This window comes from Hylobates moloch, unplaced genomic scaffold, assembly GCF_009828535.3.
Source record: "Hylobates moloch isolate HMO894 unplaced genomic scaffold, HMol_V3 SCAFFOLD_6, whole genome shotgun sequence".
NCBI classification, from domain to species: domain Eukaryota; kingdom Metazoa; phylum Chordata; class Mammalia; order Primates; family Hylobatidae; genus Hylobates; species Hylobates moloch.
Window position 1 is genome coordinate 92,581,557 of NW_026652281.1, and position 27,691 is coordinate 92,609,247.

The 27,691-nt window shown below is 51.5% G+C and overlaps 1 protein-coding gene across 12 annotated transcripts in view; it reads left to right on the plus strand.

Moving 5' to 3' along the window:
* The window catches only part of NLRC5 (NLR family CARD domain containing 5), a 96,033-nt gene that overhangs the window by 27,639 nt on the left and 40,703 nt on the right, over positions 1–27,691 (plus strand). For 10 of the 12 annotated variants that reach the window (XM_058441006.1, XM_058441009.1, XM_058441012.1 and 7 more), the window contains exons 2-20: positions 725–842; positions 4,476–4,782; positions 6,026–6,085; positions 7,545–7,610; positions 9,120–10,770; positions 11,826–11,909; positions 12,056–12,139; positions 13,534–13,617; positions 13,756–13,845; positions 15,119–15,178; positions 17,263–17,328; positions 17,824–17,907; positions 19,744–19,827; positions 20,800–20,889; positions 23,381–23,449; positions 24,253–24,321; positions 25,088–25,177; positions 25,581–25,664; positions 27,124–27,213. In XM_058441006.1, coding sequence (XP_058296989.1) covers positions 4,488–4,782; positions 6,026–6,085; positions 7,545–7,610; positions 9,120–10,770; positions 11,826–11,909; positions 12,056–12,139; positions 13,534–13,617; positions 13,756–13,845; positions 15,119–15,178; positions 17,263–17,328; positions 17,824–17,907; positions 19,744–19,827; positions 20,800–20,889; positions 23,381–23,449; positions 24,253–24,321; positions 25,088–25,177; positions 25,581–25,664; positions 27,124–27,213 — 3,200 coding nt within the window. In that variant the 5' untranslated portion in view covers positions 725–842; positions 4,476–4,487. The remainder of the gene's footprint in view (positions 1–724; positions 843–4,475; positions 4,783–6,025; positions 6,086–7,544; positions 7,611–9,119; positions 10,771–11,825; positions 11,910–12,055; positions 12,140–13,533; positions 13,618–13,755; positions 13,846–15,118; positions 15,179–17,262; positions 17,329–17,823; positions 17,908–19,743; positions 19,828–20,799; positions 20,890–23,380; positions 23,450–24,252; positions 24,322–25,087; positions 25,178–25,580; positions 25,665–27,123; positions 27,214–27,691) is intronic. The other 2 variants (XM_058441010.1, XM_058441011.1) reach the window with 2 other exon arrangements.

Here is a 27,691-nt window from a genome sequence, read left to right on the forward strand (position 1 = left end):
TGCCCTATTTACGTGGATTTGTCTAAAGTCATGGAACTCCGAGTTACATTCCTCGTATTTCACAGAGACACAATCTGAGCACACGCTGATCTTCCGCCTCTCTTCATTTCCTCCATGCAGTCTGTAGCTACCTGTTCTCTTCTTTGTTCGTAGGAAGATCTCTGTTCTGTGGTGTGGGAGTTTGTGCCAGCTCATCTTTTTATTGTGCTCTCTGCGAGCAGCTATCAATGCCTCCTGGTCTTCTCTTTAAGAAGAATGTTTACTCTCAATTGTTTAAAAACTAACTAAATAGGAAGAAGTTTGCAAATCCTAACCTTTTTGGGGTTTTATATTGGGGGCAAAAGTTGGCATCTGCAGTAAGGATTATTTCATTTTCATCTGAATGAATGAGCAGTAATAACTTTGTTGACTTGCAGGGCTCTTTATGATGCCAAAGGACATTGTAAGGTGAATATCTGAATTGGAGGAGGAAGAGGGGCATCCTCTGAGCCAGGTGTGGCAGGAGGTGACATCAAGAAGGGTTAGGCTGTGTAAACCCAGGGACATAAGGAGCTGCAGTCGGGGAAGAACAAGGTCTAGCAGATGGAGTTGGGGGGACTGTGTCTGCAGTCAATGTTCTCAGAGGCGTCTCTGACAGGCAGGGGCAAGGGCTGGTGCCTGGTTTACAGCATTCCTTTTGGAGTCTGGCATAGTGGGGAAAACTCCCTGCCTTCTCTTCCCTTAGGGGTCTGCAGTATGGAAATAACCTGTCAATCCAGCTCAAGGCACAGGACTTAGCCCAGACACCCATGAGACCCTCTCCGTGGGGACCCTAGAGCACCTATCATGAATGAGGAGACAAAGTAGGTGATTTTTCTCTCCCCTTCACCTCCTCTTTTCCCCTCCTATCTACTTCTTCACTCTTCTCCTACTGCCAAGACTGGTCCCTACCCAAATCTGCCTTACTGAGCTGCCCCCAACACAACAAACCTGCCCTTGACCGTCATTCAGCATAAGAATGTAATGATCAGACACAGAAAATCAGGAAGAGTTTTGAGACAGCATCTAATCTACCCATTTTAGAGATGGTATAACTGAGGCTTATATAGGAAAAAGGCTTGCTCAAGATCACACTGTGAGTGTATCAGCTAGGATAGGCCAGGTTACACTGCAGTACATGCACCCTCCAAAGTCCCAGTGACTCATGGCAACAAAAGTTTATTTCCTGCTCTTGCTTCCTGTCTGGTGTGGATTGACTGGGATCGCTCCTCCACATCATCCTGTCTCCCAGACTCAGGCTAACAGGGTAGCCATGATTTGCAATATTTCTGGCCCCTGGAGTAGAAAAAAAGAAAAAGTACTGTGAATCACACTTTGGTTCTTAAAACATCTACACAGGCATAACATGAGTCTTTTTTAGCATATTTCATTGACCAAAGCAAGTTTCATGGCTGTGCCCAATTTCAAGGAGGCAGAGAAGTGTAATCCCACCAAAGGCCTAGAAAGAGGAGAAAGAGTATCTGTGAACAGCCCTAGGGCCTACCACAGAGAATTAGTAAGAGAGCTGGGCCATGGATCTTTCAACCATCGTCCTCTGTCTCCAAGATTATTCCCCATGGAAATCTCAATGACTGATAATGATGCCATGTGCATTTTCTCCTGAGGATGGTTAGCCTTAAAGAGATTTGTGTCATATTCTAAGGGGATAGAACACTAATGATGGAAACAAAGGTATTGTGTTAGACTGGCTGGAGGAGAAATTTGAGGATGAGAAACGTCACCAGAAATCACACCATCCAGGCACCACTTACTTCCATCTGGCACCGTGCTGCCCTGGACCATTTCTTCATGGGCAGCATGGATGCTGGACACCATAGCCTGGAAAAGAAGTTATGCCCTAGGCTATGGCCACATCCTTTTGCCGAGATCACACAAAATCCAGGGACTTAGCCTTGTCTGGTGCCATCTAGGCCTCCAAGGCCTTGGAAATTTACTGGCCTGGGAGGCAAGAAACCTCAGTTCTGCTCCTGGCTCTGTCACGGACTTGCCGTGTGACGGTGGGCACACCCTTTGCCCTTCCTTGGCCATGGTCTTTCCATCTGCTTAGTGGAGGTGGTGATCCCTGCCTGAGGATCATGGTGTGAGCATGTTTCATAAATTCTAAGACCCTCTGCCTGAATAAGGACCTATTGCTATTAGCCCAGTTGAGGAGAAATGACCAGTGGGGCTGACAGTACATCCAAGTATGTCTCTGCTGCATGCCCAGGGAGCAGCTGGGCTCTAAACCCCAGGACGCATAGTACTGGCCTCAGCCTCTGGAAGTTGGGAAGGCTGGCTTCTGGGTGGACCTCCTACTCTTTTCAGAGTTAGAGGTGGACTCTCTGGAGTTGTGAGGATAAAATAAGGTATATAAAGCACTTAGACAGTGCCTAATACACAGTGAGTGATTTCCAAGGGTGTACTGCTATGAGGAAGGACATAGTACCAGAAAGTAAATCTGGAAATGTGATAGCATAGTCCACTAGATGATGGACCACCATTTAGTTGGCCAATCCCCAACTGTTGGGCATTTAGGTTGTTTCCAATTTTTAATAATTATAAATAATCTTGCAGTGAGCATCTTTGTAATTAAATATTGTATATACATTCATGATCGTTTCCCAAGGTTAGAGTACTAGAAATGGAATTGCTGAATCAAAGGAACTGCACATTATTTAGGCTTTTGCTGTGTAAATGCCCCTTGCCCTCCATTGGTACTTCTACAAGGAGGTGGTTTAAGAGTTCCAGTTCGGCCATCATGATGGCTCACACCTGTAATCCCAGCACTTTGGGAGGCCGAGGTGGGCGGATCACCCTGGGGTCAGGAGTTTGAGCCCAGCCTGGCCAACATGGTGAAACCCCACCTGTACTAAAAATTACAAAAATTAGCCGGGCATTGGGGTGTGCACCTGTAATCCCAGCTACTCGGGAGGCTGAGGCAGGAGAATCGCTTGACCCCGGGAAGTGGAGGCTGCAGTGAGCCGAGATTGCACCATTGCACTCCAGCCTGGGTGACAGAGCAAGACTCTGTCTCATAAAAAAAAAAAAAGAGTTCCAGTTCAGAAGGGGAGAATTTGCTTAGCAAAAGAGGTGATGGTCTGTGTTAGCTAGAATTAGAGTTCACTGTGAGTAGCAGAAAGCACTAAACAACAGTGGCTTAACCAGAATGGAAGTGTATTTCCCTGCCATGTAATAGAAGTCCAAAGTCAGTGAGCACAGGGCAGATGGGCAGCTTTACCCTCCACCTTCCTCAGTATGGGTTCCACCTCATGATTCAATATGGCTGCCCAAGATCCAGCCATCCCATCGACATTCCAGCCAACAGGAAGGAGCAAAGAAGAATAGACAACACTTCCACTTACATTCCACTGGCCAAATTACATGGCTACATATAACTGCAAGGGAGACTGGGATATAATAATCTATTCTAGATGACCAGAGAATGTTTAGTAGTTCTAATGCTGAGGAAGAAGGGAAGAACAGATTTTGGGAGACAACTAGTTGCCATGAGGTTAGCTCAGACTGAGAGCAGCATAAATGGTTCATGGAAACAAGAATGAGTAATGCATCCTCAGGAGACTGTCCACAGGGGATGAACTAGACCATTCTAGAGAGCCAGGATGCAGGCACAAATGGAGTAGGGAGGGGGTGCAGAAAAAACAGACTGATCTCTGGAGCTGATCCCTGGGCAGAGACATCAAGACTCCATGGAGATGCCACTTCCCTGACTATTTTTTGTCACTCAGATGTAGGGACTGGTTCTTGACTGCTTGACTTCCCCAGAAACTCCCCTATCCCCCAACTCACCTTCCCCAGATCACCTTCCCCCTAGTTCATCTGTCCCCAACTCACCTGCCCTCAGGTCACCTGCCCCTCAACTCACCTGTTCTCCATCTAATCTTCCTCCTGGCTCCCACGTCCCCCAAATCACCTGCCCCCAATTCACTTGTCCTCCAGCTCACTGGTTCCCCAGCTCATCTTCCCTCCAGTTCCCCTGTCCCCCAGCTCACCTGCCTGCCCTCAGTTCACCTGTCCCCCAGTTCATCTTCCTCCTAGCTCCCCTGTCCCAAGCTCACCTGTGCCCCAGCTCCCCTGTCCCCCAGTTCCCCTGTCCCCCAGCTCACCTACCCGCCAGTTCCCCTGTCCCCCAGCTCACCTCCCCCTCAGTTCCCCTGTCCCCTAGCTCATCTGCCCCCAGTTCCCCTGTCTCCCAGCTCATCTGCCCCCAGTTTACCTGTCCCCTAGCTCACCTCCCCCCAGTTTACCTGTCCCCCAGCTCACCTCCCCCCAGTTCCCCTGACCGCAGCTCATCTGCCCCAGTTCCCCTGTCCCCTAGCTCACCTCCCCCCCAGTTTACCTGTCCCCCAGCTCACCTCCCCCCAAGTTCCCCTGTCCCTCAGCTCATCTGCCCCCAGTTTACCTGTCACCCTCAACTCGCCTATCTCCTGTCCCTCCAGGGTCGACTCCTCATGGACCCCGTTGGCCTCCAGCTCGGCAACAAGAACCTGTGGAGCTGTCTTGTGAGGCTGCTCACCAAAGACCCAGAATGGCTGAATGCCAAGATGAAGTTCTTCCTCCCCAACATGGACCTGGATTCCAGGAACGAGACCTTGGACCCTGAACAGAGAGTCATCCTACAACTCAACAAGCTGCATGTCCAGGGTTTGGCCACCTGGCAGTCTTTCATTCATTGTGTGTGCATGCAGCTGGAGGTGCCTCTGGACCTGGAGGTGCTGCTGCTGAGTACTTTTGGCAGTGATGATGGTAAGGGCAGGTGTGAGAGACGCAAAGCAGCCAGGCCAGCACCTGTGTCATGGGGAGCCGGGAGGAGCCCAGGGACCAACCTGAGTCAGAGAGAGGGTGTAGCTGAGCCAGGATCTCAATTCTGTATTTCTGGACACTTCCCAGAACAAATTCCCTAATGCACCCAAATCTGCTGGGGCCTGGAGGACCCCTCCTTCCACCTAGCTTCACTCAAATTGCTCAAATTGCTGAGTGACTGCTGCCAGCCACAAAATCCCACATAGCCCGTAATGCCCGAGAGATTTCTTTCTTTTTTTTTTTGGTGGGGGTGGGGGGGTGTTTTTTGTTGTTGTTCTTGTTGGGTTTTGTTTGTTTGTTTTTTATTTTTGAGACAAGGTCTTGCTCTGTTGCCTAGGCTGGAGTGCAGTGGCACAGTCATAGCTCACTACAGTGTCCAACTCCAGGACTCAGGTGATCCTTCCCACCTCAGCCTCCCAAGTAGCTGGGACTACAGTAGAACTATAGGTGCACACCACCACATTAGGCTAATTTTTCATTTTTTTCCAGAGACGGGACGTCACTATGTTGCCCAGGCTGGTCTTGAACTCCTGGCCTTAAGTGATCCTCCTCCCTTGGCCTCCCAAAGTGCTGGGATTATAGATGTGAGCCATCACACCTGGCTAGAGGTGTTTTTGTTTGTTTGTTTTGCAACATGGTCAGAAACAGTGACAGGGAGCGCCTTCTGCCCTCTACTGATCCGTGGGGATTTCTTGGGCACCTTCTGTTTGCACAGCACTGAGGGGAAACACAGGACATTGAGGGGCAACAGCGTCTTTAGAGAGAAAATGGGAACTCACTTAAGAACCCTACTTCAAGGCAGAGTGTGGGAAATGCGGGGGGCAGGGCGGCACATGCACATATGTGCAGACATATGCAGATACACACAGTGCATATACAAGTGGGTATGTGCATAAACCCATATACACATGCATGCAAGTGTGCCCACATGCATAACACATGCACGCCTGTGCACACACATACATAAACTTGCATGCACTTGCATATACACACATTTCTGCCCAGCACTGCCTTCAAAGCTCACCACCACATTTTCTCCACCACAGATAACTGAATGTTCAGTTTATTTCTCCTTTGCTGGGTACCCACCCTGTGAGATGAGCTCTGAGCCAGGCACCAGGCCAGAGCTGGTCCCCAGCATCCCACGACAGCCCCATACTACATTATACTCTCCCCTCTCTTGCAGGGTCCACCAGCCAGCTAGGAGCTGAGGAGAAAAGCCAACCTGAATCTCAGCTCCACCATGGTGAGGAATGGAGTTGGGGGGTGGGAAGCGGGTGGTGAGCACTGTGAAGTCCCCACTTCCAAGCTGGAGGAGGCTGTGGTGGCTGGTCACAGCCATTTCTCATAGGCCATGCTCTTCATCTGTCCCTGACCCATTTGCAAGTGTGTCAAGACCCTAACTCTGTCTCCCAGCCCCACCTCCTCCTGCTGTGGCTTTCAAGGCTTTAGCTTGTCCCGTTACCAGTTCTCAAGGGTCTAACCTGGAGCCCCTCGGGAAGCCTGTTCTCACTTTCCTGCCCACAACCCACAGGGCCTCATCTCCCAGCCCCAAAGTGTCAGACTTCACGGGGAAGCCCTAACCACCCCTCCCCACTTGTACACCTTGGACTTGACACTCACCCACAGCTGCTGTCTTCACCGGGGGAGCCTTTGGTTGATTTTCTGAAGGAGCTCAGAAGGGCCAGTGATTAAATAATGACCGCCTACTGATTCATGGATCACACTTTCATCTCGGCACCTTGATTTCTACAGAAGCATTGACTTTACTTATCACTGTGCATGGCAGTAATGCCAACAGAAAACCCACCCTGTAATCTCAGCTCCCCAGTGAATCAAAACTGTCCAAGTCCCTGGTCCAATAGGCCCATATCACTGAGCTGGCATCATTGTCTCATGGCTGTAACCAGATCTGATTGATATTTGGCCAGTGAGTCCCTTTTTAATATAGGATTTGTTAAGATATTGAAGTACTCTCGAACTGGTTCCAGCCTCCTAGCTGGGCAAGGAGCCCAGGGCCTTGCTCCAGGGGCTGTTCCTATTGGTCACTTAGCTTAGCTGTGGGAGGACCCTGCTTGACTTCTTAAAATTCTTTCCTGAGTCCTCTTTCCTTTCTCCCTCCCTTCCTTTCTGGGTCCCCTTCCTTCTTGTTTTCCTTCTTCCTTTCTCAAACTCTTCCAGAAAGGCATTAAAGTGATTATTGAAATTCCATGCAATGAGACAAGACTCCGGAAACTATTAAGGGAAATGAGGAAATGTAGGTGATAAGAAATCGGGATGATAAAGCCCTAACACAGGAGGGAGGTTGCAGGCCCGGCCAAACTCACTGGGAACTTCACTTATATGAGCAGCAGTGACTTCCATAGAGCTTGGTCCTTCCCTGATGGGCAGACGGCCATTTAGTGCTTGGAGCTGAGTGTTTCTGGGGGCTGCTGGCTGTCGGCCCTGCTTCCTGCACCCTGGACTGCAAGACTGCCAGGCCCAGAACATCCACCTTCCAATGGGGGTGCCTAGAAGTCCCCTCTGCAAATAGAAGCTGGTGTTGACCCATCCTCTGCCTGCTGCCTGCCTTTCCAGTCCCTGCATGTGGGTGTACTTGGCTGCCTGCCACCTGTCTGTGGACTGGAGTTCTCCAAAGGTTCTGGGTACCCCCTCAGCCCAGATCCCCAGACCCCAAAACTCCACCCCTTCCTTTGCTTTTTCAGGCCTGAAGCGCCCGCATCAGAGCTGTGGGTCCTCACCCCGCCGGAAGCAGTGCAGGACCCAGCTAGGTGGGTACCAGTGTGGGGAGGAACATAAACAGAGAGATGGGGTTGCCTGGGGGCCAGGACGCGGACCCTGGACCTTGTCCCCTGCCAACAAGCCTCCAGAGGCCCTGTGACTCTTGTCTCCCAAGTTGCCAGGAGAAAAGGACTGGAGGTCTTGCACAGGCAGAGGAGAGGACTGGGCTGGCAGCGAAGGGGCTCCCCACCCATCTGGCTGCATGGGGACTTCTCTTAAGAGGGCTCCGCTGAAGGAGCTGGAAGCACCATACAGGTCTCAGCTTCACTGTCCAGGTTTTTCCAGGGACACCCTATGTCCTCAGTGTTGAAGGAGACCCAGGGAGGAGACCAGTTTGGGGGTGAAAAGGGATGGGAGGGGTGAGGAGGCCTGGGAGAAACCCCCAAGACAGAGGCCTTGGCGGCCCATGGGGAGACATGGAGCTGCTTAGGGCAAGCTAGGCCAGTGAGAGAAGAGAGGGGACTTCTCTCATTCTTGACCAGTTCTCAGAATGGTCCTCGTTCTCCATGAGTTGTCACACTAACTAGAGCCTTCTCTGTCCCCACTGCTGCCAACCATGGCTATAACCAGAGGATTCACATCCACTCAAAATAGGCCACTACCTTGGCCTCTCCCCCTAGGGTTCCCCCAAAAGCAGCCCCAGCCCTTTCCCTGGGTCACCTGAGACCTCTTAATGACCCAGGAATTAAAAGGTTAACATTTGGCACTGTAGGGCACAGTTCTGATTGGTAATGCCTAGGCCTACAGGTTGTTAGTGCTCACCCCTGGGCATTGCAGAACTGAAATATTGGGAAGGGGCACTGGGGATCCAGATATTACAGAAAGAGGTTGTTTCAATAAGATATTGCAAAGGGGCCGGGCGCGGTGGCTCACACCTGTAATCCCAGCACTTTGGAGGGCTGAGGCAGGTGGATCAGTTGAGCCCAGGAATTCAATACCAGCCTGGCCAACATGACAAAACCTTGTCTATACTAAAAATACAAAAATTAGCTGGGTATGGTGGTGGGCACCTGTAGTCCCAGCTACTCAGGAGGCTGAGGCAGGAGGATCACTTGAGACCAGGAGTTTGCGGCTGCAGTAAGCTAGGATCGTGCCACTGCACTCCAGCCTGGGCAACAGACTGAGACTCTGTCTCTGGGAAGAAAAAAAAAAAAAAAAGAGATGGTGCAAAGGAGGTGCCCTATTCCCCTCCCCCCATCTTACTGAACCCTAACACCAAGTGTACTATTGCAGAATGGATAGAACCATGACCCACACTTCCCCATTCCCACCTGCCCATTTAAATAGCTACCAGAGAGCCTGTGCTCCCTTAGAACTGATTCCTTCTGGAAGCTGGGGTGGCACAGATCCCCTTGTGGTGCTCTTGACACCTCCACCCTCACCCCATCATACATACACACCTGGGGCTAGAGGCTCCCAACAGCCCAATACTGAGACAAGAAGACATGAGCAGAGGGCCAGGGGGTCCTATCCTCATGCCATGTCCCTGCCCCTTGCAGAGTTGGCCAAGAAGTACCTGCAGCTCCTGCGGACCTCTGCCCAGCAGCGCTACAGAAGCCGAATCCCTGGGTCAGGGCAGCCCCACGCCTTCCACCAGGTCTATGTTCCTCCAATCCTGCGCCGGGCCACAGCGTCCTTAGACACCCCGGAGGGGGCCATTATGGGGGACCTCAAGGTGGAAGACGGCACTGACGTGAGCATCTCGGACCTCTTCAACACCAGGGTTAACAAGGGCCCGAGGGTGACCGTGCTTTTGGGGAAGGCCGGCATGGGCAAGACCACGCTGGCCCACCGGCTCTGCCAGAAGTGGGCAGAGGGCCATCTGGACTGTTTCCAGGCCCTGTTCCTTTTTGAATTCCGCCAGCTCAACCTGATCACAAGGTTCCTGACGCTGTCCCAGCTCCTTTTTGATCTGTACCTGAGCCCTGAGTCGGACCACGATGCTGTCTTCCAGTACCTGGAGAAGAACGCTGACCAAGTCCTGCTGATCTTTGATGGGCTAGATGAAGCCATCCAGACTAAGGGTCCTGATAGCCCAGGCCCAGTCCTCACCCTTTTCTCCGGTCTCTGCCATGGGACCCTCCTGCCTGGCTGCCGGGTGATGGCTACGTCCCGTCCAGGGAAGCTGCCTGCCTGCCTGCCTGCAGAGGCAGCCATGGTGCACATGCTGGGCTTTGATGGGCCACGGGTGGAAGAATATGTGAATCACTTCTTCAGCGCCCAGCCATCGCGGGAGGGGGCCCTGGTGGAGTTACAGACAAATGGACGTCTCCGAAGCCTGTGTGCAGTGCCTGCACTGTGCCAAGCCGCCTGTCTCTGCCTCCACCATCTGCTTCCTGACCACGCCCCAGGCCAGTCTGTGGCCCTCCAGCCCACCATGACTCAGCTCTATGTGCAGATGGTGCACGCCCTCAGCCCCCCTGGGCGCTTGCCCACCACGTCCCTGCTGGACCTGGGGGAGGTGGCCCTGAGGGGCCTGGAGACAGGGAAGGTTATCTTCTATGCAGAAGATATTGCTCCACCCTTGATAGCCTTTGGGGCCACTCACAGCCTGCTGACTTCCTTCTGCGTCCGCACAGGCCCTGGGCACCAGGAGACAGGCTATGCTTTCACCCACCTCAGCCTGCAGGAGTTTCTTGCTGCCCTGCACCTGATGGCCAGCCCCAAGGTGAACAAAGACACACTTACCCAGTATGTTACCCTCCATTCCCGCTGGGTACAGCGGACCAAAGCTAGACTGGACCTCTCAGACCACCTCCCCACCTTCCTGGCAGGCCTGGCATCCTGCACCTGCCGCCCCTTCCTTAGCCACCTGGCGCAGGGCAGCGAGGACTGTGTGGGCGCCAAGCAGGCTGCTGTAGTGCAGGTGTTGAAGAAGTTGGCCACCCGCAAGCTCACAGGGCCAAAGGTTGTAGAGCTGTGTCACTGTGTGGTTGAGACACAGGAGCCTGAGCTGGCCAGTCTCACTGCACAAAGCCTCCCCTATCAACTGCCCTTCCACAATTTCCAACTGACCTGCACCGACCTGGCCACCCTGACCAACATCCTAGAGCACAGGGAGGCCCCCATCCACCTGGATTTTGATGGCTGTCCCCTGGAGCCCCACTGCCCTGAGGCTCTGGTAGGCTGTGGGCAGATAGAGAATCTCAGGTGAGTAAGAGTGGAGGAGGACTGGGGAGGGGATTCGGCTTTTGGGGGAGCAGAGGCCAACCAGTCTAGCGAACCTCTGCCAAGGGGACTGGATAAGAATCTTGAATATCAAAACAGAATGTCCTGCAATGCAAGAGAGGAAGCTCCATGCCTTGACAGGACCTCTGGAGTCCAAATGGATCCTCCTCTTGTCTGTGGTTTCTGGACTCTCAGTCTCTCTCTGTCAATCATGGGCTGAAACCTCAGATCCAGGCTGTCTATAGAGGCTGGTGGACTTTGGGCAGGTGTATGGAGCACACACATGCACACTGTCTAGGCCAGAGTTTCTTCATTCCTAAAACGAATCTGTAACAATAGCCAACTCATATGGTCATTGCAAGAATGAGATGGGATAATGCATGAAAAACACTTTGTAGCACAGTGCCTGGCACAGAGCAAAGGCTCAGTGTGCATATTAGCTAAAGAAAAGGCTAGGCTGCAGTAACAGAGAAACCTCCTCCCCAAATACAGTAGGTTAAATAATGTAGAATTTTATTTCTGTCTCATGGAAGAGTCAGAGGTAGGTGGTCCAGGTCAGTGGAATGGCTCAGCTCCATGCAGTCATGCACAGACCCAGGTCCCTCCCATTTTGCTCCATTTTCCCCTTGGGAATCCTATCTGCACAGTCAAAGCTACGTCATGGGTATATCTGTGCTCTGGCTTGGGAATAAGGAAAGAGCGTGGAGGAACATGCCAGTGCATTAAAGTTCAGTCCTGGAACTAGGATACATCCCTTCCACTCACATTCCATTGGTGAGAACATAGTCACCTGGCCACACTGAGCTGCAAGGGAGGCTGAGAAATGTGATCTCTGGCTAGGAAACCATGTTCCTCATGATAGCTCTATTGCTGTAGATGAAGTGGAGAATGGGCTTTGGTGGACGATTAGAAGTCTCGGCCATAATACGTATTTGTTAGTACTACTGTATTAAGCCCCATCTGTCTGAGGGAATGGCGATGACTTCTCAGCTCTGCCCAGCACTGATCCTCTGACACTTTGCTTCTTCTCATGGCAGCTTTAAGAGCAGGAAGTGTGGGGATGCCTTTGCAGAAGCCCTTTCCAGGAGCTTGCCGACAATGGGGAGGCTGCAGATGCTGGGGTGAGCCAGGCCTTGGAGCTGAGAAGGGTCTTCAGCTGGGAATGCCTGGTACTCTCCTCCCTCTCCTTAATCCTACACAAGGCAGATTCCTGGCCCCGCCCTTTTCCCCTCCTGGTTCCTCCCCACCATCTTTGCTTACTCTGTAGGTTAGCAGGAAGTAAGATCACTGCCCGAGGCATCAGCCACCTGGTGAAAGCTTTGCCTCTCTGTCCACAGCTGGAAGAAGTCAGGTGAGTGATCTCCAGGAGGGCTCACTGGCTGGGGAGATGAGTCACTGCCTAGGTCCCAGAGTCCCCCTGGAGCCTGCCTGGGGCCTGCATGTTCCTCCAAGTCTGACCAGTAGTTTTTCAATGAGACCCAGAGAGGGAAGGCATCAGTCCAAGTACTCAGTAGGGCTGAGTCCAAACCCAAGGCTCCCAGAGTCCCCAGAGCAAGGCTTCCTTCATCTAATATTTTGGACCGTCTTGGAGGAGCATGAGTGTTAAGGCTCCCTCCCTCTTTCTGCAATCCCAGGAGAAGGGATGGCAGTGTGTAGGCAGGAATCAGGCACTGTGGGTGCACATAACTACATGAAGCACCGCACACCTTCACATTTGTGCACACATGTCTACACTTGCACAGAAGTACACAGGCATATGCAAGAATAAGCACCCACACATGCCCACTCATAGGTGTGCACATGTATGCAGCGCACACATGCATATTTAACTGCATGTACACATTTAGATGCCAGCACACTCTAACTATAACTAAGCTCATATGCACAAATATACTCCTGCCCTGTGTCTGGGACTGAGTACCATGGGTAGGAGTGGGACCAGTGACCCTCCTCTCTGGCAGAACTCTGCTAGTTTATATGGCACTTTTATGACATTTAGAGAAGGCACCACTTCATTCACAGAGATGCAGCCTGTCACTAAGGTTCAGCACTTGTTGAGTGAAAATAATAAGTTGGATGACAGTCCCTATTGTCGTCTCAGCTGGGCATCTGTGAATAGTGATTAAGCAAAGGTTCAGAAGTATTGAACTTGTTGACACTTTTCTTTCCTGGCTATTGAAAGTGACTTTGATTTTGTCTTTCATCACCCACCTTTGTTCTCAATCACCCTCACTCCCCTCAACTCATCTGTCTCCCCAGCTAGGAACCCAGGCAAGGCTGGCTTGTGAACAGGTGGGGAAAGTGAGGTCAGAGAGGAATGTGCTTGGCTTAGGGCTCTGGGTGAGTCAGGGCCATAGCCGAGGCTGCAAGCGATGTCTGCAGCATCCCAGTCTAGACTTTACTCATTGCCTGGGGGCCTCAGGCACATCCCAGGCATAAGCCCCGGGAGCAGGGTGCTGGGTCTCCTCATTGCACCTCATGAAGAGGCCGTCAGTCTGTCTTCTAGATCCCTTGAGCCACCAGGCAAAAACTTCCCCATAGGAACAGAATAGACCCAGAAGTGAGGCCAGCAGAGGGTCTTCCTCCTAGCTGTGCCTGCTGGAATCCAGCGAGCAGGCCATCAGTTCTTTCTGGTCCCCTGTCTTGTGTCTCCCACATGAGGGTGGCCATCCCATCACTTGCTAACTGGGGCTTGCAAGTGCCCCAACCCCAGGGCAGAGGGACTGGGCCTTGGTCTCCTTGCAGTTTTCGGGACAACCAGCTCAGTGACCAGGTGGTGCTAAACATCGTGGAGGTTCTCCCTCACCTACCACGGCTCCGGAAGCTTGAGTAAGTGATCTTTCCACCACCCCTGCAGCCCAGTCCCTCTTTATACCTGAGTCACCCCACTCCCTTGCAAGGCAAGGAAGATCTGGGGCCCATGGGGTAGGGGATTCCACTCCTGACACCTTTGCCACAATCATGCAGCCTGAGCAGCAACAGCATCTGCGTGTCAACCCTACTCTGCTTGGCAAGGGTGGCAGTCACGTGTCCTACCGTCAAGATGCTTCAGGCCAGGTGAGCAGAAGGAAGGGGATCTTGGCCTTCAGGGCCTTGAGAAAAGAGGAGGGGAAAGTGGGATGGGAAATGGAGAGGCCCCTTGTCTGCAAGATAAATCTGTGCATGCCCTACTGTTTTACTCACAGCTCTACCTTCAGAACCTAGCTCAGGCTTGGCACCTGGTACTTGGTATATATCGAATTAGTGGATGGATGAAAAGATGGATGGATGGATGGACGAGTGGATGGATGGATGGATGGATGGCTGAAAAGATGGATGGGTGGATGAAAAGATGGATGGATGGATGGATGGCTGAAAAGATGGATGGGTGGATGAAAAGATGGATGGATGGATGGATGGATGGATGGCTGAAAAGATGGATGGGTGGATGAAAAGATGGATGGATGGATGGATGGATGGATGGATGGATGGATGGATGGATGATGGATGGATGGATGGATGGATGGATGGATGGATGGATGGATGGATGGAAAGATGGATGGGTGGATGAAAAGATGGATGGATGGATGGATGGATGGATGGATGGATGGATGGATGAAGGAATGAGTCAACAAGTCTACGAAGCACAGGCATAGCCACAGGAATAATTAGCTGTGTGTTGCCCTCCATGGTGCTGAACCAACATAGCCAGTTTTGATCATGGGGTAGGTTAGGTGTCATGCTTCTTAATCATAAAAATTTCTATTAAAAAAAATTCAGCCGGGCTCAGTGGCTCATGCCCGTAATTCCAACACTTTGGAAGGCCAAGGCAAGAGGATACTTGAGCTCAGGAGTTCGAGACCAACCTGGGCAACATAGTCTCTACAAAAAATGAACAAAATTAATGGGGCATGGTGGTGCATGCCTGTGGTTCCAGCTACTTGGGAGGCTGAGGTGGGAAGATTGCTTGAGCCCTGGAGGTTGAGGCTGCAGTGAGGTATGAACACACCACTGCACTCCAGCCTGAGTAACAGAGTGAGATCTCCATCTCAAATTTAAAAAGAAAGGAAAAAAAACTCACAGCATTCTTAATTTTTATTATATTTCTTGTGAAAATTGTTTTTCTGACTTTTTAAAACACTCTTGCAGGATTCATCAAGCAAAGACATAATCAGTATTTCACATGCCTGATTTGAAGCACTTTTGCTAGTTCTGTTATGTTTCCCTGTCAATTGCAAAATCAGCTTTATCTGGATGTTTGAACATTTGGGGCAGAAAAGGGTGTGCCTGTGGTGGGTGATGTGCTGGTTTCCAGCCCCTGGGTTTCATGGCTCGGTATCTGATCCTGCAGGGAGGCGGACCTCATCTTCCTTCTTTCCCCACCCACAGAGACAGCTGCAGAGCTACAAAGGTAAGAAGCCAAGAGGTGGTGCGTCTGGGACCATCCTTAGAAGCAACTTGGGCTCAGGCAGTTAAGGGGAAAGGTGACCAAGAGACCAGGAAGAGCTGGGGTATGGGGATTCTTCCTGCTACTTCTGCACTGAGGAATGAATTACTGCTTAGGGTGGCAAAGGATTTTAACTTCCTCTAGCGTGTCCAGACCACATCTGGTCCCTGTGGAAGGAGGCATCCCCAGAAGTCTCAGAGGAAGGCAAACCCTTGGGGAGGACATAAAGATACTGTTAGACTGGCATTACCAGATGGTGAAAACTCTGGAAAAGCCCTTACAACTGAAAAAAGACAGGGAGGGCAATTATGGTACCTACATCTTAGGGTTGTTCTGAGAATTAAATGACTTACTACACTTAAGGAGTTTAGAGCACTGTTGGCATGCAGTGGGCAGTCAAATGCTGGCTATTCCAGCTGTGCATGGATTCCAGCTTGGCCAGTCTTGGATAGGCCAAGAAAAGGAAGCTGCTTTTCCCTAAAAGACCATTCCAACTGTGCTCTCCCACACTTTGCACTCCTGGCTAAGACTCAGAGACAGATGTACGTATGCCCCTGAGCAATCTCTTTCCCTTCTCTGGGTCTCAATTCCTTGCTTGTATAATGACCTGGTAGGGTAGGACCAATGTTGCTGGGTGCAGTGGCTCATGCCTGTAATCCTAGCACTTTGGAATGCCAAGGCAGGAGGATCTCTTGAGTCCAGGTGTTCAAGACCAGCCTGGGCAACATGGCAAGACCCCATCTCTAAAAAGAAAAGTTAGCCAGGCGTGGTGGTGCACACCTGTAGTCCCAGCTACTCAGGATGCTGAGGTTGGGATGATCGCTTGAGCCTGGGAGCTTGAGCCATGATCACACCACTGTACTCCAGCCTGGGTGACAGAGAGAGACTCTGTCTCAAAAAATGACCCACTAGGACCAGTGTCACTTTCTTTCCCCTCCAACATCTTAAAGCTGAGATGTTCAGTAGGATAGCCACTAGCCCCATATGGCTATTTAATGCTAAATGACGAGTTAATGGGTGCAGCACACCAACATGGCGCATGTATACATATGTAACGAACCTGCACGTTGTACACATGTACCCTAAAACTTAAAGTACGATAATAATAAAATTAAAAATAAATAAAAAATAAGTAAAGAAATTAAAATTAAGTTTTAAATTTAATTTAATTTAAATGCCAGGACGTTTCCATCATTGCAGAAAGTTCTATTAAACAGGCCGGCATGGTGGCTCATGTCTGTAACCCCAGCACTTTGAGAGGCTGAGGGGGCAGGATCGCTTGAAACTAGGAGTTCAAGACCAGCCTGGGCAACAAAGTGAGACCCCCATCTCTACAAAAAAAAAAAAAAATAGCTGGGCATGATGATTCACCGCTATAGTATCAGTTACTCAGGAAGCCAAGGTGGGAGGATCACTTGAGCCCAGGAGTTTGAGGCTGCAGTGAAAAAAAAAGAAAATGGTTAGCACCAATCCAAAAAGTCTGTGAAACCTGGCTCATGATGTCCTAGCTTCCCTGCAACCCCTAATGCTCCCTCAGCCCAGTGGGAGAGAGTCTGTTTACCATAGCCTGGACTCACTGCATACAGCTCATGCTCCTCGCCTTCTGAACCACAGACAGCACATCCACAAATGGAGACCATCACATCATCGACAATAGCAGCTTCTGTTTACTAAGCTTCGATTTTACACCTATGCTGGGTACTTGGACGTACATTGTCTCATTCAATCCTTCAGGTACCTATGTGTTAGATGTTGTCATCTCGTTTTAGAAAAGAGAAAAGGGAGCCGACTACAGTGACTTGCCCAAGGCCACATGGCTATACATGGCAGAGCCAAAATTTGAATAAAGGTTCCATTTGACCTCAAATCTTTTGCCCCTCCTGCTCCACTGAATCACACCTTGAGCATCCGCAAGCAATCTTCTTTGTTACCGACTCACTTTGGGTTGTGCTACAGGGTCTTCAGCCTCTAGAAGCCAAGGAAAGAGGCTTGATCCACGAGGCCCTAGATGCCTGAGCCCAGGCCAATGCTTGATCTGTTCTTGCCAGATCTCCAGACCTGCAGGAAAGTGACGGCCAGAGGAAAGGGGCTCAGAGCAGAAGCTTGACGCTCAGGTACCTTGGAGGGATCTATTGCCTTAGGAGAGGGATATGATGTGGGGAAAGTCCCAGGCGAGGGAGAGCAGGGGCAGGGAGGATAAAGGGAAAAGCAGATGAGGGACAGGGAAAGGATTAGCCGGGTGTGGTGCCCATCCTGGATAGCCCATCCTGGCTTGAATAAGGAGCATCTGTCATAATAACAATAGCTGCAACTTAATGGACCCTGGCTATCTATATGCTGGGCATTGCGCTGGAAGTTTTACATCCATTACCTCACTGTAATTCCTTTAGAATCTCTATGAAGTACACATTATTATTCCCCTTTGAGGGAGGAGGAAACTGAGTCTCAGACAGGTTAAATCCCTTGCTCAAGATCACTCAGCTATTAAGAGGTGTGGCCAGGATTAGACCCAGGTCTGTGGGCCCCCTGACTCCCCCAGCACTGGAAGCTGGAGGGGCCATGGAGTAGCTGTTTGCCCTGGGCCCTTCTGTCCCCCACTCCTACCCAAGGCTGCAGAAGTGTCAGCTCCAGGTCCACGATGCAGAGGCCCTCATAGCCCTGCTCCAGGAAGGCCCTCACCTGGAGGAAGTGGAGTGAGTATCATGGGAAGCCCTGGTGTAGGGGCCAGGAAAGGAGGTTGGAGAGGGTGGGCAGGGCCTCGCCTTTGGGTGGGTGGTGTGGGGGAGGGGCATGCTGCCTCATGAAGAATTTGGGGGAATCAGATCATTGTAACAGCTGCTACTATTCAGCACTTGTCCTGGGTCAGGTGCTGTGCTAGGGACTGTACATGCCTCCTCTCATTCACTCCTCACATCTCTGTAATGTAAAAACTGTTACTGTCCTCATTTTATGGAGGAGGAAGTTAAGCTACAGAAAGATAAACTTGCTCAAGGCCACACAGGTAGGAAGAGTCTAGGCTAGGGTTGAAGCCCAGACAGTCTGGCTCCTAGCCTCATCCTCATAACCACTGCTACCTCTCTTGCTGAGATCTGCCAAGTAGAAACCCCACCACACCTGGGTCTGCCTTCCAAACCACAGTCCCTCAGGGCTCCCCCCACGCCCTTCATCCTTCTCCCAGAGAAGAGTGGGATAACCTTCTCTTTTCGGGGTGGAGAAATTCCCATGACATCCAGCCCCTGGCTGGAGCCGATGAGAGTAGTGCTTGGGGATGGATGAAGGCTCTGTCACGACCCTAGGAGGGGTGCCCCTCCAGGAAACCTCCAAGTGAACATGAAGGCAGATGATGGAATGCCATGATGTGTTCTGGAGCGAGTGGCCCCACCTCAGGGTAAGATGGATGGGGTGAGGGTTGTCGTGGTGATCACCTCTTGATCCTGGACCTCGTCCCATTGGGAGAACCAGGACGGAACCAGAAGGCGGTTTTTTAACAAGCTCACACACTTCTACCTGCCTCACCAGCACTGAGCGTGCCCCTCCCCGAGTGCCGTCACCTGCAGAAGCAGCCCCATCACCCGCCTGGTTACGCAGCCACTTCCTAGCCCCCTTGCCCTTCTCCCACATTTAGTCCCTCCAGATGGACCTACTGGTAGTGCTCAAAACTATCCTGTTTTCCTCCACCTTTCTAGTCCAACCCACCCTCATCTCTTACCTGGATGACCACCCCCTCGCCTTGCCCTCCTTGCTGGCTTCCCTGCTTTCACCCTGGCTACTTCCACCTGGCAGAGAGTAGATTACATTTCACTGATGCCTGCCCCCTTCACTCCTTCCCACTGCTCAGGATAAAGCCCACATTCTAAACTCCCAGGTGGTCCAGAACCCCGCCCCCAGCCTCCTAAACCCCATCTGACTCCATCCTTCCACTCAATCTCCAATCCGGATACACTGGCTCCCTTTCAGGTCCTCATATGTGTTATGCCACAGGGCCTTTGAATGTACCGCTTCTACTACCAGGAACACCCTTCCTCCATCTCTCCCCCACCTTTTATCTACTGAACTCCTTCTAGTTCTTTCAGCAAGTAGCTTAAGCATCAAATAAGCCAAGCCCGACTCCCAGACTAGGTCAGATGCCCCCATAATCATGAAATTTATCACAAAAAGCAATTATGTAGCTTGCAGCATAAAGGGAGAGTTGAGGGTGGGGCCTTGAAGGCAGGCTGCCTGGGTTCAAATCCAGGTTCACCCTCAAGCAAGTGCCTTAACCACTCTGCACTTCAGTTTACTCATCAGTAAGGTGAGGATAATTACAGCGCCCACGTCATCGGCACTATGAGGATGAAATAGGCTGATAGTCATAGAAGAACCTAGGATGTTGCCAGGCATGTGGTATGGAGTCTGTCGATTTCAGTTATTATCAAGGTTCATTCCTGAGAATGACGCTTTGACTAAAGTCAGCAAAGGAAGAGTAAGTGATAAGGATTGAGGGAGGACTCCAGCCCCACAATACAGTACATTGGGCCCCTCTGTCTCAGCCTCTCAGGGAACCAGCTGGAAGATGAAGGCTGTCGGCTGATGGCAGAGGCTGCATCCCAGCTGCGCATCGCCAGGAAGCTGGAGTGAGTTGTCCACCCCACCGCTGGGTACCAGGGAAGGCCCTATAGAGCCCCAGGTGGTCCCCGTGTTCACAATCAGCAGTAAGGGTGCTGATCCACTGCAACCCCTGCTTCCTCCGAACTCCAGCAAAGTCAAGATGGTTCGACCATGCCTTGCCTTCGCCTCCGGCATGAGCCACTGTCTTAGTCCAATCATCTAGCACGCTTACATGTGTAAAATGCATTCATTATACATCAGTGGCTTGCATTCCAATTCACTGTAGCAGCCCTGGAGCACGGTGGGGTAGGGTGTTGCATTGAGGAGGTGTCATCCTGGGGTGCTGGGGTAGGGAGTGGTGTGTTCCTGTGGGGATACACTGTTGGGGTGAAGGGTGGTGAGATGGAAAGGAAGGCTATTAGGCTGCTGGGTGTGCTGCAGTGTTGCATGGGGTGGGGGTGATGTTTGGGTGGGGGTGTCTTGGGGGTCTCAGGATCAAGTGTGGGTTGGGGTTTGGGAGTGTTGAGATTGGGTAGCAGTGGTTTGGGGCCTCGGCTTTGGATTTCAATCTTGGCTCAGTCACTTAGTAGCATTGTGACCCTGGGAAAGTAATTGAATGTCTCTGGGCCTCAGTTTCCCCCTCTGTAAAATGGGATTACATGAAACCATATATGTACAAAGCCTTTTGTACAGAGTCTGGTACAGTCAGGGCTCAGAAAATGGTGGTTATTTTACAGACGAGAAAACTGGGGGTCAGAGAGGTGAAAACAGTGAGTTCTTGCTGTCAAGCTGGACTTTATTCTCCAAGTGGGGTGGGGGTGTCATGCATTTTTTGGCTCACTCACATGCACCAGAATCCTTTGAGATCCCCTGGCAAGGGACCCAGGACATCCAGGAGTGACAACCAGCAAGCTGCTGAGCCACAAGAGGGGCTAGAGCTGGCTGGGGCTGGGTACCTCAGCCGCATGCCAACGGCTGCCTTCTCCTGCTCTCCACAGCCTCAGCGACAATGGGCTTTCTGTGACCGGGCTGCATTGTGTGCTGAGGGCCGTGAGTGCGTGCTGGACCCTGGCAGAGCTGCACATCAGGTGGGAGCTCCCCCAGACCACGGTACCCACCCCCCCAATCATGCTCTCTCTGAAGCCCTTGGAATTCCTTCTGGGCCCAGGCCTTGGGACTGGCGGAAGATGCTGCTGCTGTCCCACCCAGACCCTGTTACAGCCGGCACCCCTCTTCCTAGCTGCTGTGGATATAGGCTGCTCACAGTTTATACCTCTGGAGAACTACCCTTGGCTGATAAGAACCAGAGATGCCTGGGAGGGTACAATCCCTGCTTCCCCCTAACCTGGAGTGGCCAATGACAGAGGCAGAGGGCACAACTCTCCAGCCCAAACTCTCCAGTGGGACAAAGATCCCTGGGAGACCAGGCCAAGGACCTGCTCCGTTTGGCTTCCCTCAGTCCCTTACTTTTTCTCCTGAGAGCAGACCGTCAGTCCATGACGTGCGCAACTGACAAGTGACATGCGACCCCCTACCCCACTCACAGACCCAGGCTCTGCCACTAGGGCACCCAATCCTATTTCTGTAAGTCTCGCTGTTGAGTATGGGGAGGTGAGGACGGACGCTGATTAATGTCAACTCAGTTCCCACTCGGAGGAAAGCCTCATTCTCAACCCAGTAGGGTGGTCCCTGCTTTAAACACCCCTCAAGGGAGGAGAGGGAAACCGATTCACTCAAAACATAGATTAGGGGACTTTGGTTCACTGTATATGATGACTCAATAAAGGGTCCCTAGTGCATTCCAAGCGATGCCCTGTTCACTTCCAGGAACTTATACTAAATAAATTATCATGATTGTGCAAACACATTTAGCTGTAGGGATGTTCACCTCAGTATTAGTTATAAAAGGAAAAAAAAAAGAAAATAACTGGAATGTTTAACCGAGGGATATTAGTTAGACTAAGTTACTTCCAGAGAGAACTCAGTGGAACCATGGAAAAAAAAGTGATAATATAGATGCAGTTTCAATATGGAGGGGTGACGGGGAGTTATTAAGTAAACGTAAAGAAATGTCTTTAGAGACAGGATCTTGCTCTGTACCAAGGCTGGAGTGCAGTGACACAATCATAGCTCACTGTAACCTCCAAATCCTGGGCTCAGCAATCCATCTCTCTCAGTCTCCCAAAGTGCTGGGATTACAGTCATGAGTCACTATGCCTGGCAATTTTTTTTATTTTTAGTAGAGAGAGGGTCTTGCTATGTTGACCAGGCTGTTCTCAAACTCCCGAGCTCACATGATCCTCCTGCCCTGGCCTCCCAAAGAGCAAGGATTATAGGTATGAACCACTGCACCAGGCCAAACATAAAAATTTTAACTCATTATCTTAAAAGATTACAAAAGATTTAATAAAGCTTTTCAAGATATGCAATGGCAGAAAGAATGGTATAATCTGGGCCAGGTGCTGTGGCTCATGCTGTAATCCCAGCACTTTGAGAGGCTGAGGCAGGTGGATCACCTGAGGTCAGGAGTTCAAGACCAGCCTGGCCAACAGGGTGAAACCCCGTCTCTACCAAAAATACAAAAACTAGCCGGGCGTGGTGGTGTGCACCTGTAATTCCAGCTACTCAGGAGTCTGAGGCAGGAGAATCTCTGGAACCTGGGAGGCGGAGGTTGCAGTGAGCCGAGATCACGCCACGGCACTCCGGCCTGGGAGACAGAGCAAGACTCCGTCTCAAATTAAAAAAAAAGAGAGAGAGAGCATGGTATATATAATCTGTTCCCATCAATAATGATCAAGTATTAATAATTATTTGTCATCCTTGCTTCTACCCCTTAAAAAACTAATGTTTAAAAAGAGAATTTATAATTTAATCCCATGTTTGTAAGACAAAAATTATTGTACTAGAAAATGGAAGGTTTGAAGGACCAACTCCAAAGGTTACCAGGGGTAATCCACACATACTTTGAGCAGAGACAGAACACTGACTAGCAGACAGACGGGTTTCAGTCTGGGGCCAAAAGAGAGAACACAGAATTTGTTTTCTTTTAAGACTTGCCAGGAAATGGGCTTACTTAGGTAATAGATACATTTGTGAAATATCTGTGGTAGAAAGATTTCAGCCCTCCCAAAGCTCAGAGGAAGTCAGAGGGGAGTCAGAGGAAGTGGCTGCAGCTGGAGGCAGGGGGATGGCACTTGAGAAGTCCTCCCCGCCAGAGGTAAAAAGTGACAGGCCGGGCACGGTGGCTCACACCTATCATCCCAGCACTTTGGGAAGCCAAGGTGGGAGGATCACCTGAGCCCAGAAGTTCGAGACCAGAGTAGACAACATAGACTCTGTCTCTACATACTTTTTTTTTTTTTTAACTAGCTGGGCATGATGGCACAAGCCTGTAATCCCAGCTACTCAGGAGGCTGAAGTGGGAGGATTGCTTGAGCCCAGGAGGTGGAGGCTTCAGTTAGCCATGATTGCACCACTGCACACCAGCTTGGGCAACAGACTGAGACCCTGTCTCAAAAAGAAATAGTTAACAGGGAGCCAATAATCTCTCGCTTCCTCACCCCTCTTTTCTCTTCACAGCCTGCAGCACAAAACTGTGGTCTTCATGTTTGCCCAGGGGCCAGAGGAGCAGGAGGGGCCCCAGGAGAGGTAGGGCCTGATTTCACCCCAACTCCATGCTCAGTCAGGGACATTTCCCTCTCTGCTCTCCACAGCTGGCACAGCAATGCCAGTCAGTCGACTGCCAGGGTGACCTGGACAAATTCACAGAAGAGCGGGAAGTGAGCAGGCTTGGCAAAGGATGCAGCCCCAAAGGGGGAGGGTCCAAAGCCAGACCACCTCCGCCTCTCATGGTGCCTGAAAGGAGCCCCGATGTGTAGGATATAGACAGCATGCCAGGGCAGGAGTTGGGTAGCCAGAGGGGGACGCCGGGAGACTAGAGCCCTCCAGCCTAAACCCAGGGGATTGCCTGGCCTGTAGCTCTGGTCTCGGTCGGAACTTCTGGATCCCTTTCGCAAAAGGACCCGTTAGAGTCCTGGTTGCCCCAGCCCAGCGCATGGGTAGAGACTCAGTTCTTTGCTCCCGGAGCCCACCCACAATCTCTTCTGTAGAGTCTGAACTACTGAAGGCTCGATTCGAGCTGGGGCTTACATCTCTGAAGTACAGATGAGGAGGAGGATGAGATTAATGTTAATAGCAGTCAAGGTTAATTGAGCACTTGCCATGTATGCACCAAGCACCAAACTAAGGCAGTTCACATACAATCTCCCACTGAGAGGCTGTGATTTGTCCAGGGTCACACAACCAGGAAGTGGAGATGCCAAATTGGCACCAAGGTCTGATTGACTCTAGGTGGAGTATAGGGCTCGATGGTGGAAGGCCAGGCTGAGGATGGATTCTGGAGATGGCAGACATGGCCTTTGCTCAGCCTGGCCTTGGTGATGTCCCTCCAGGGCTGCATTTCTTGACAGCCTCATGCTCCAGATGCCCTCTGAGCTGCCTCTGAGCTCCCGAAGGATGAGGTACAGTGATGGCCTCCAGCCCTGTGTGTGATTCCAGCCCCCTCCCTTCCCCTGCTCAGAGCCTGCTCCCAAACCTGTGCCCAGGCCCCACGTGCTCCCTGAAGGACACCTGACCTGCTGTGTCCAGGGGTCATGGCCTGGCTTCCCTACCTCCTACCTCCCCTGCCCAGCCCACCCCGGACAGGGCTCACAAGGCAGCCCCCTCAACCACCTTCCCAAGCCCAGGAGACTCCACTCCCCTTCACTCCCTGACCCCCAGCAGCTGAGGGGTTGTAGGGACTCTGAAAAGAGGTGAAGGGGAGCACTGGGCTCTTTCTGTCATGATCCTGGTGCCTGGGCCTGGGGGCTCCCATCAGCACCGTTCCCCACTTCTCTCTTGGTCTTTGTCTGTCCCAATCTCCTCCTGTCCGTCTGCCTCTTTCTCTCATTTCTTCCCTCTCTCATCGTGTATTTCTATTTTATCAGTTATTTATCTGTTGTTTCAGTCTTATCTGTCTTCCTCTGATCTGCTCTCTCTCTCTGAGTCTCTCTGTGTCTTGGTTTCCTTCCATCTGTGTCTCTGCCCACCCTCTGCCTATATGTGACATCTTATGGGTGTGGTGTGTGTTGGTCCCTCTCTGTCTGTCTGTCTGGGTGCCAGATGCATCCCAGTCCCTCCTCTCCTGCAAGCCTCATTCTCTGCCTCTGTGTCTGGGGAGTGGGAAAGCGGCTCCTTTCCGCCTCTGTTCAGCGGGGCATGCAGTGCTGTGGTTTTGCCCCTGGGCAGGCTGACACATTGTGGCCTCCAAGCAAAGCACCTAGAGCAGCTCTGCGAGGCTCTGGGAGGAAGCTGCCACCTCGGTCACCTCCACCTCGAGTGAGTGGTTTGTGCGTTGGAAGGTGGGTGGGGCCAATTACAGTGAGTTAGTGTTGGTGTTTGGGTTCGGTTTTTAAGATTTAGATCAACTGTTCTTTCCCTGCTGAAGTCAGAAATCCCTTGGAGAATCTGGTGAAAGTTGTGACTCTTCCTCCCAAAATACAGATCCCCCATGTCTGAAACACTCACAGGCTCACCCCTGATCCCCCAGAGGTCCATGAACCTCAGAATAAGAACCTGGGGGAGACCCCAGCTGCCCAAGCCAGATCTGCTGAGATCTGGCCTGGCAGCCCGGGGCTGTGTCCAGTTTCAGGAAGCTGAGTAACTGGAATGCAGGGACCATGCTGCCAGCAACCCACTCCCCACCTGCTAATGTTCTCCCCTCCCTTCTCCCCACCCCCAGCTTCTCAGGCAATGCTCTCGGGGATGAAGGTGCAGCCCGTCTGGCTCAGCTGCTCCCAGGGCTGGGAGCTCTGCAGTCCTTGAAGTGAGTAGCCCGCTAGGCAGAGCCTCTGAGGCTTGAGCGGGGGAGGGGGGCTAGGGGGAGCATTCTCTGTCCCATCCCCCTCCTTCCTGGGGTTATTGTAAAGATTAAATCAGAAAATGCATGAAAATTGCCCCTAATACAATGTAAGTGCTCGGTAAAGGCTAGCTAATAGATGATTCTTACTCAGAGAGTCTGTGACTCAATAATCCCACTTCTGATTCAAGGTTTCACTTCTGGAACCTGTCTCCGCAGCTCTGAACAGGCTTTCTGAGGCCACCCTGGGGAGGGCAGGTGTGGGTGCGAAGTATGACTAACGGCTGGCAGCTGTTATTCTGGCCCTGGGGTGCCGGGGGGCTGGGGCTGTTAGCTGGGATATGGTCAGGGTAGGCAGGGAGGGTTTGTACCAGACGGGACACTCAAGCAGGTTGCCCAGGGCTGCCAAGGATCCCTGAGTACCTGGCAGAGAGTGTGTGGGAGGAATCCCCAAAGTTTGCCTGCAATGGACCAGAGTTCTTGATCCCTAAATGCCCTCGGTGCTTTTGGCTCACAAAGCGCCCCCTCCTCCCAAGCTCTTCTGGGCCAAAGCCAGAGGAGCCCGGGGGAGAGGTCACAGGTCCTATATTCCAGGCTGTCTCTGTGAACACGCTTTGCTGTGTGACTCTGGGCAAGTTACCTCCCCTCTCTGAGTCCTGGTTCCCAGTCAGTAAATACATAAATTGCAGGCGTGGCCTCTGTTGGTGACTACAATCTCTGGAATGAGTGCTGGGCCCTAAGGACCCCGTGCTCACACCCTGTTTTTGTGCAATGCTGGGAAGGAAGGGAGTTTCCTTGGTTCCTGTTCAGGGCCTGCACCTGGGAAGGAAGGAAGGTCTAACCATTGCAGGCAAATTACGTGAACACTGGAGGTTTTAGCATGTCCTCATGTGACCTTCTTATTAGTGTGGACTCGTGACCTGGTGCTGTGAGGGTCCACACTCACCCTACCAGTGTCCCCGTGGGAGGCAAGTGCAGCATTAAATAGTAAATAGAAAACAATGACAAGTTGACAGGAGACCCTGAAAGAAAGGAGACGCTTTGTTCCTGCTTTCTGCACAAGAGACCCTGCATTTTCATTTTGTCCTGGGCACCACCTCTCCCTTATCAGGTGGAGAAAAGGAGGCCCAGCTCCAGCCAGAAAGCACTCCTCAGATCCATCACAGACTGAGGGACCCACTGGGTTCCCATCTCAGCTCTGTCACCAACATGTCTCATAACCTTGGGCTAGACCTTGATTCTCTCTGGGATTCTGTTTCCCCATCTCCACCATGAGGACTTGCAAGGGGCGCTCTCTGACCATCTTGGGTTCAGTGGGTTCCTTCATCTGGAACCAGGGAGCCCTCCCCTGCCCTGTGCCCTGACCACAAAGAGGATGTGTTTGGGTCCTGAGTGACCTCCATTGTGCCACCCCTGTGATCTCCAGCCTCAGTGAGAACGGTTTGTCCTTGGATGCCGTGTTGGGTTTGGCTCGGTGCTTCTCCACTCTGCAGTGGCTTTTCCACTTGGACATCAGGTGAGCGTGCCTCTCCGACCCCAGCCCTGCCCCTGCCCCCCATCCCACAGGCCATCTGCTCCCACGTGGACCCCTCGTCCACCAAGTTCATGCCAACCTATCATCCTCAGCACCTTGGGCAGTACCAGATCCAAAGAGCATGTGATGGGCGTCCACTGAATGAATGAATGATCAAATGAATGAATAAGTATGGCCTCACAGATGCTCAAATTTCTCCAAACTCACCATTAGAGAGTTCATTGACTCTGCCTCACCCATTCTTTGGATAGTCCTTAGAGATTTTTTTTTTTAGGATTTTTTAAAATTATTATACTTTAAGTTCTAGGGTACATGTGCACAACATGCAGGTTTGTTACATATGTATACATGTGCCATGTTGGTATGCTGCAGAGACTTTTAAGAAAACTGGAGGCCAGGCGCCGTGGCTCATGCCTGTAATCCCAGCATTTTGGGAGGCCAAGGTGGGCAGATCACGTGA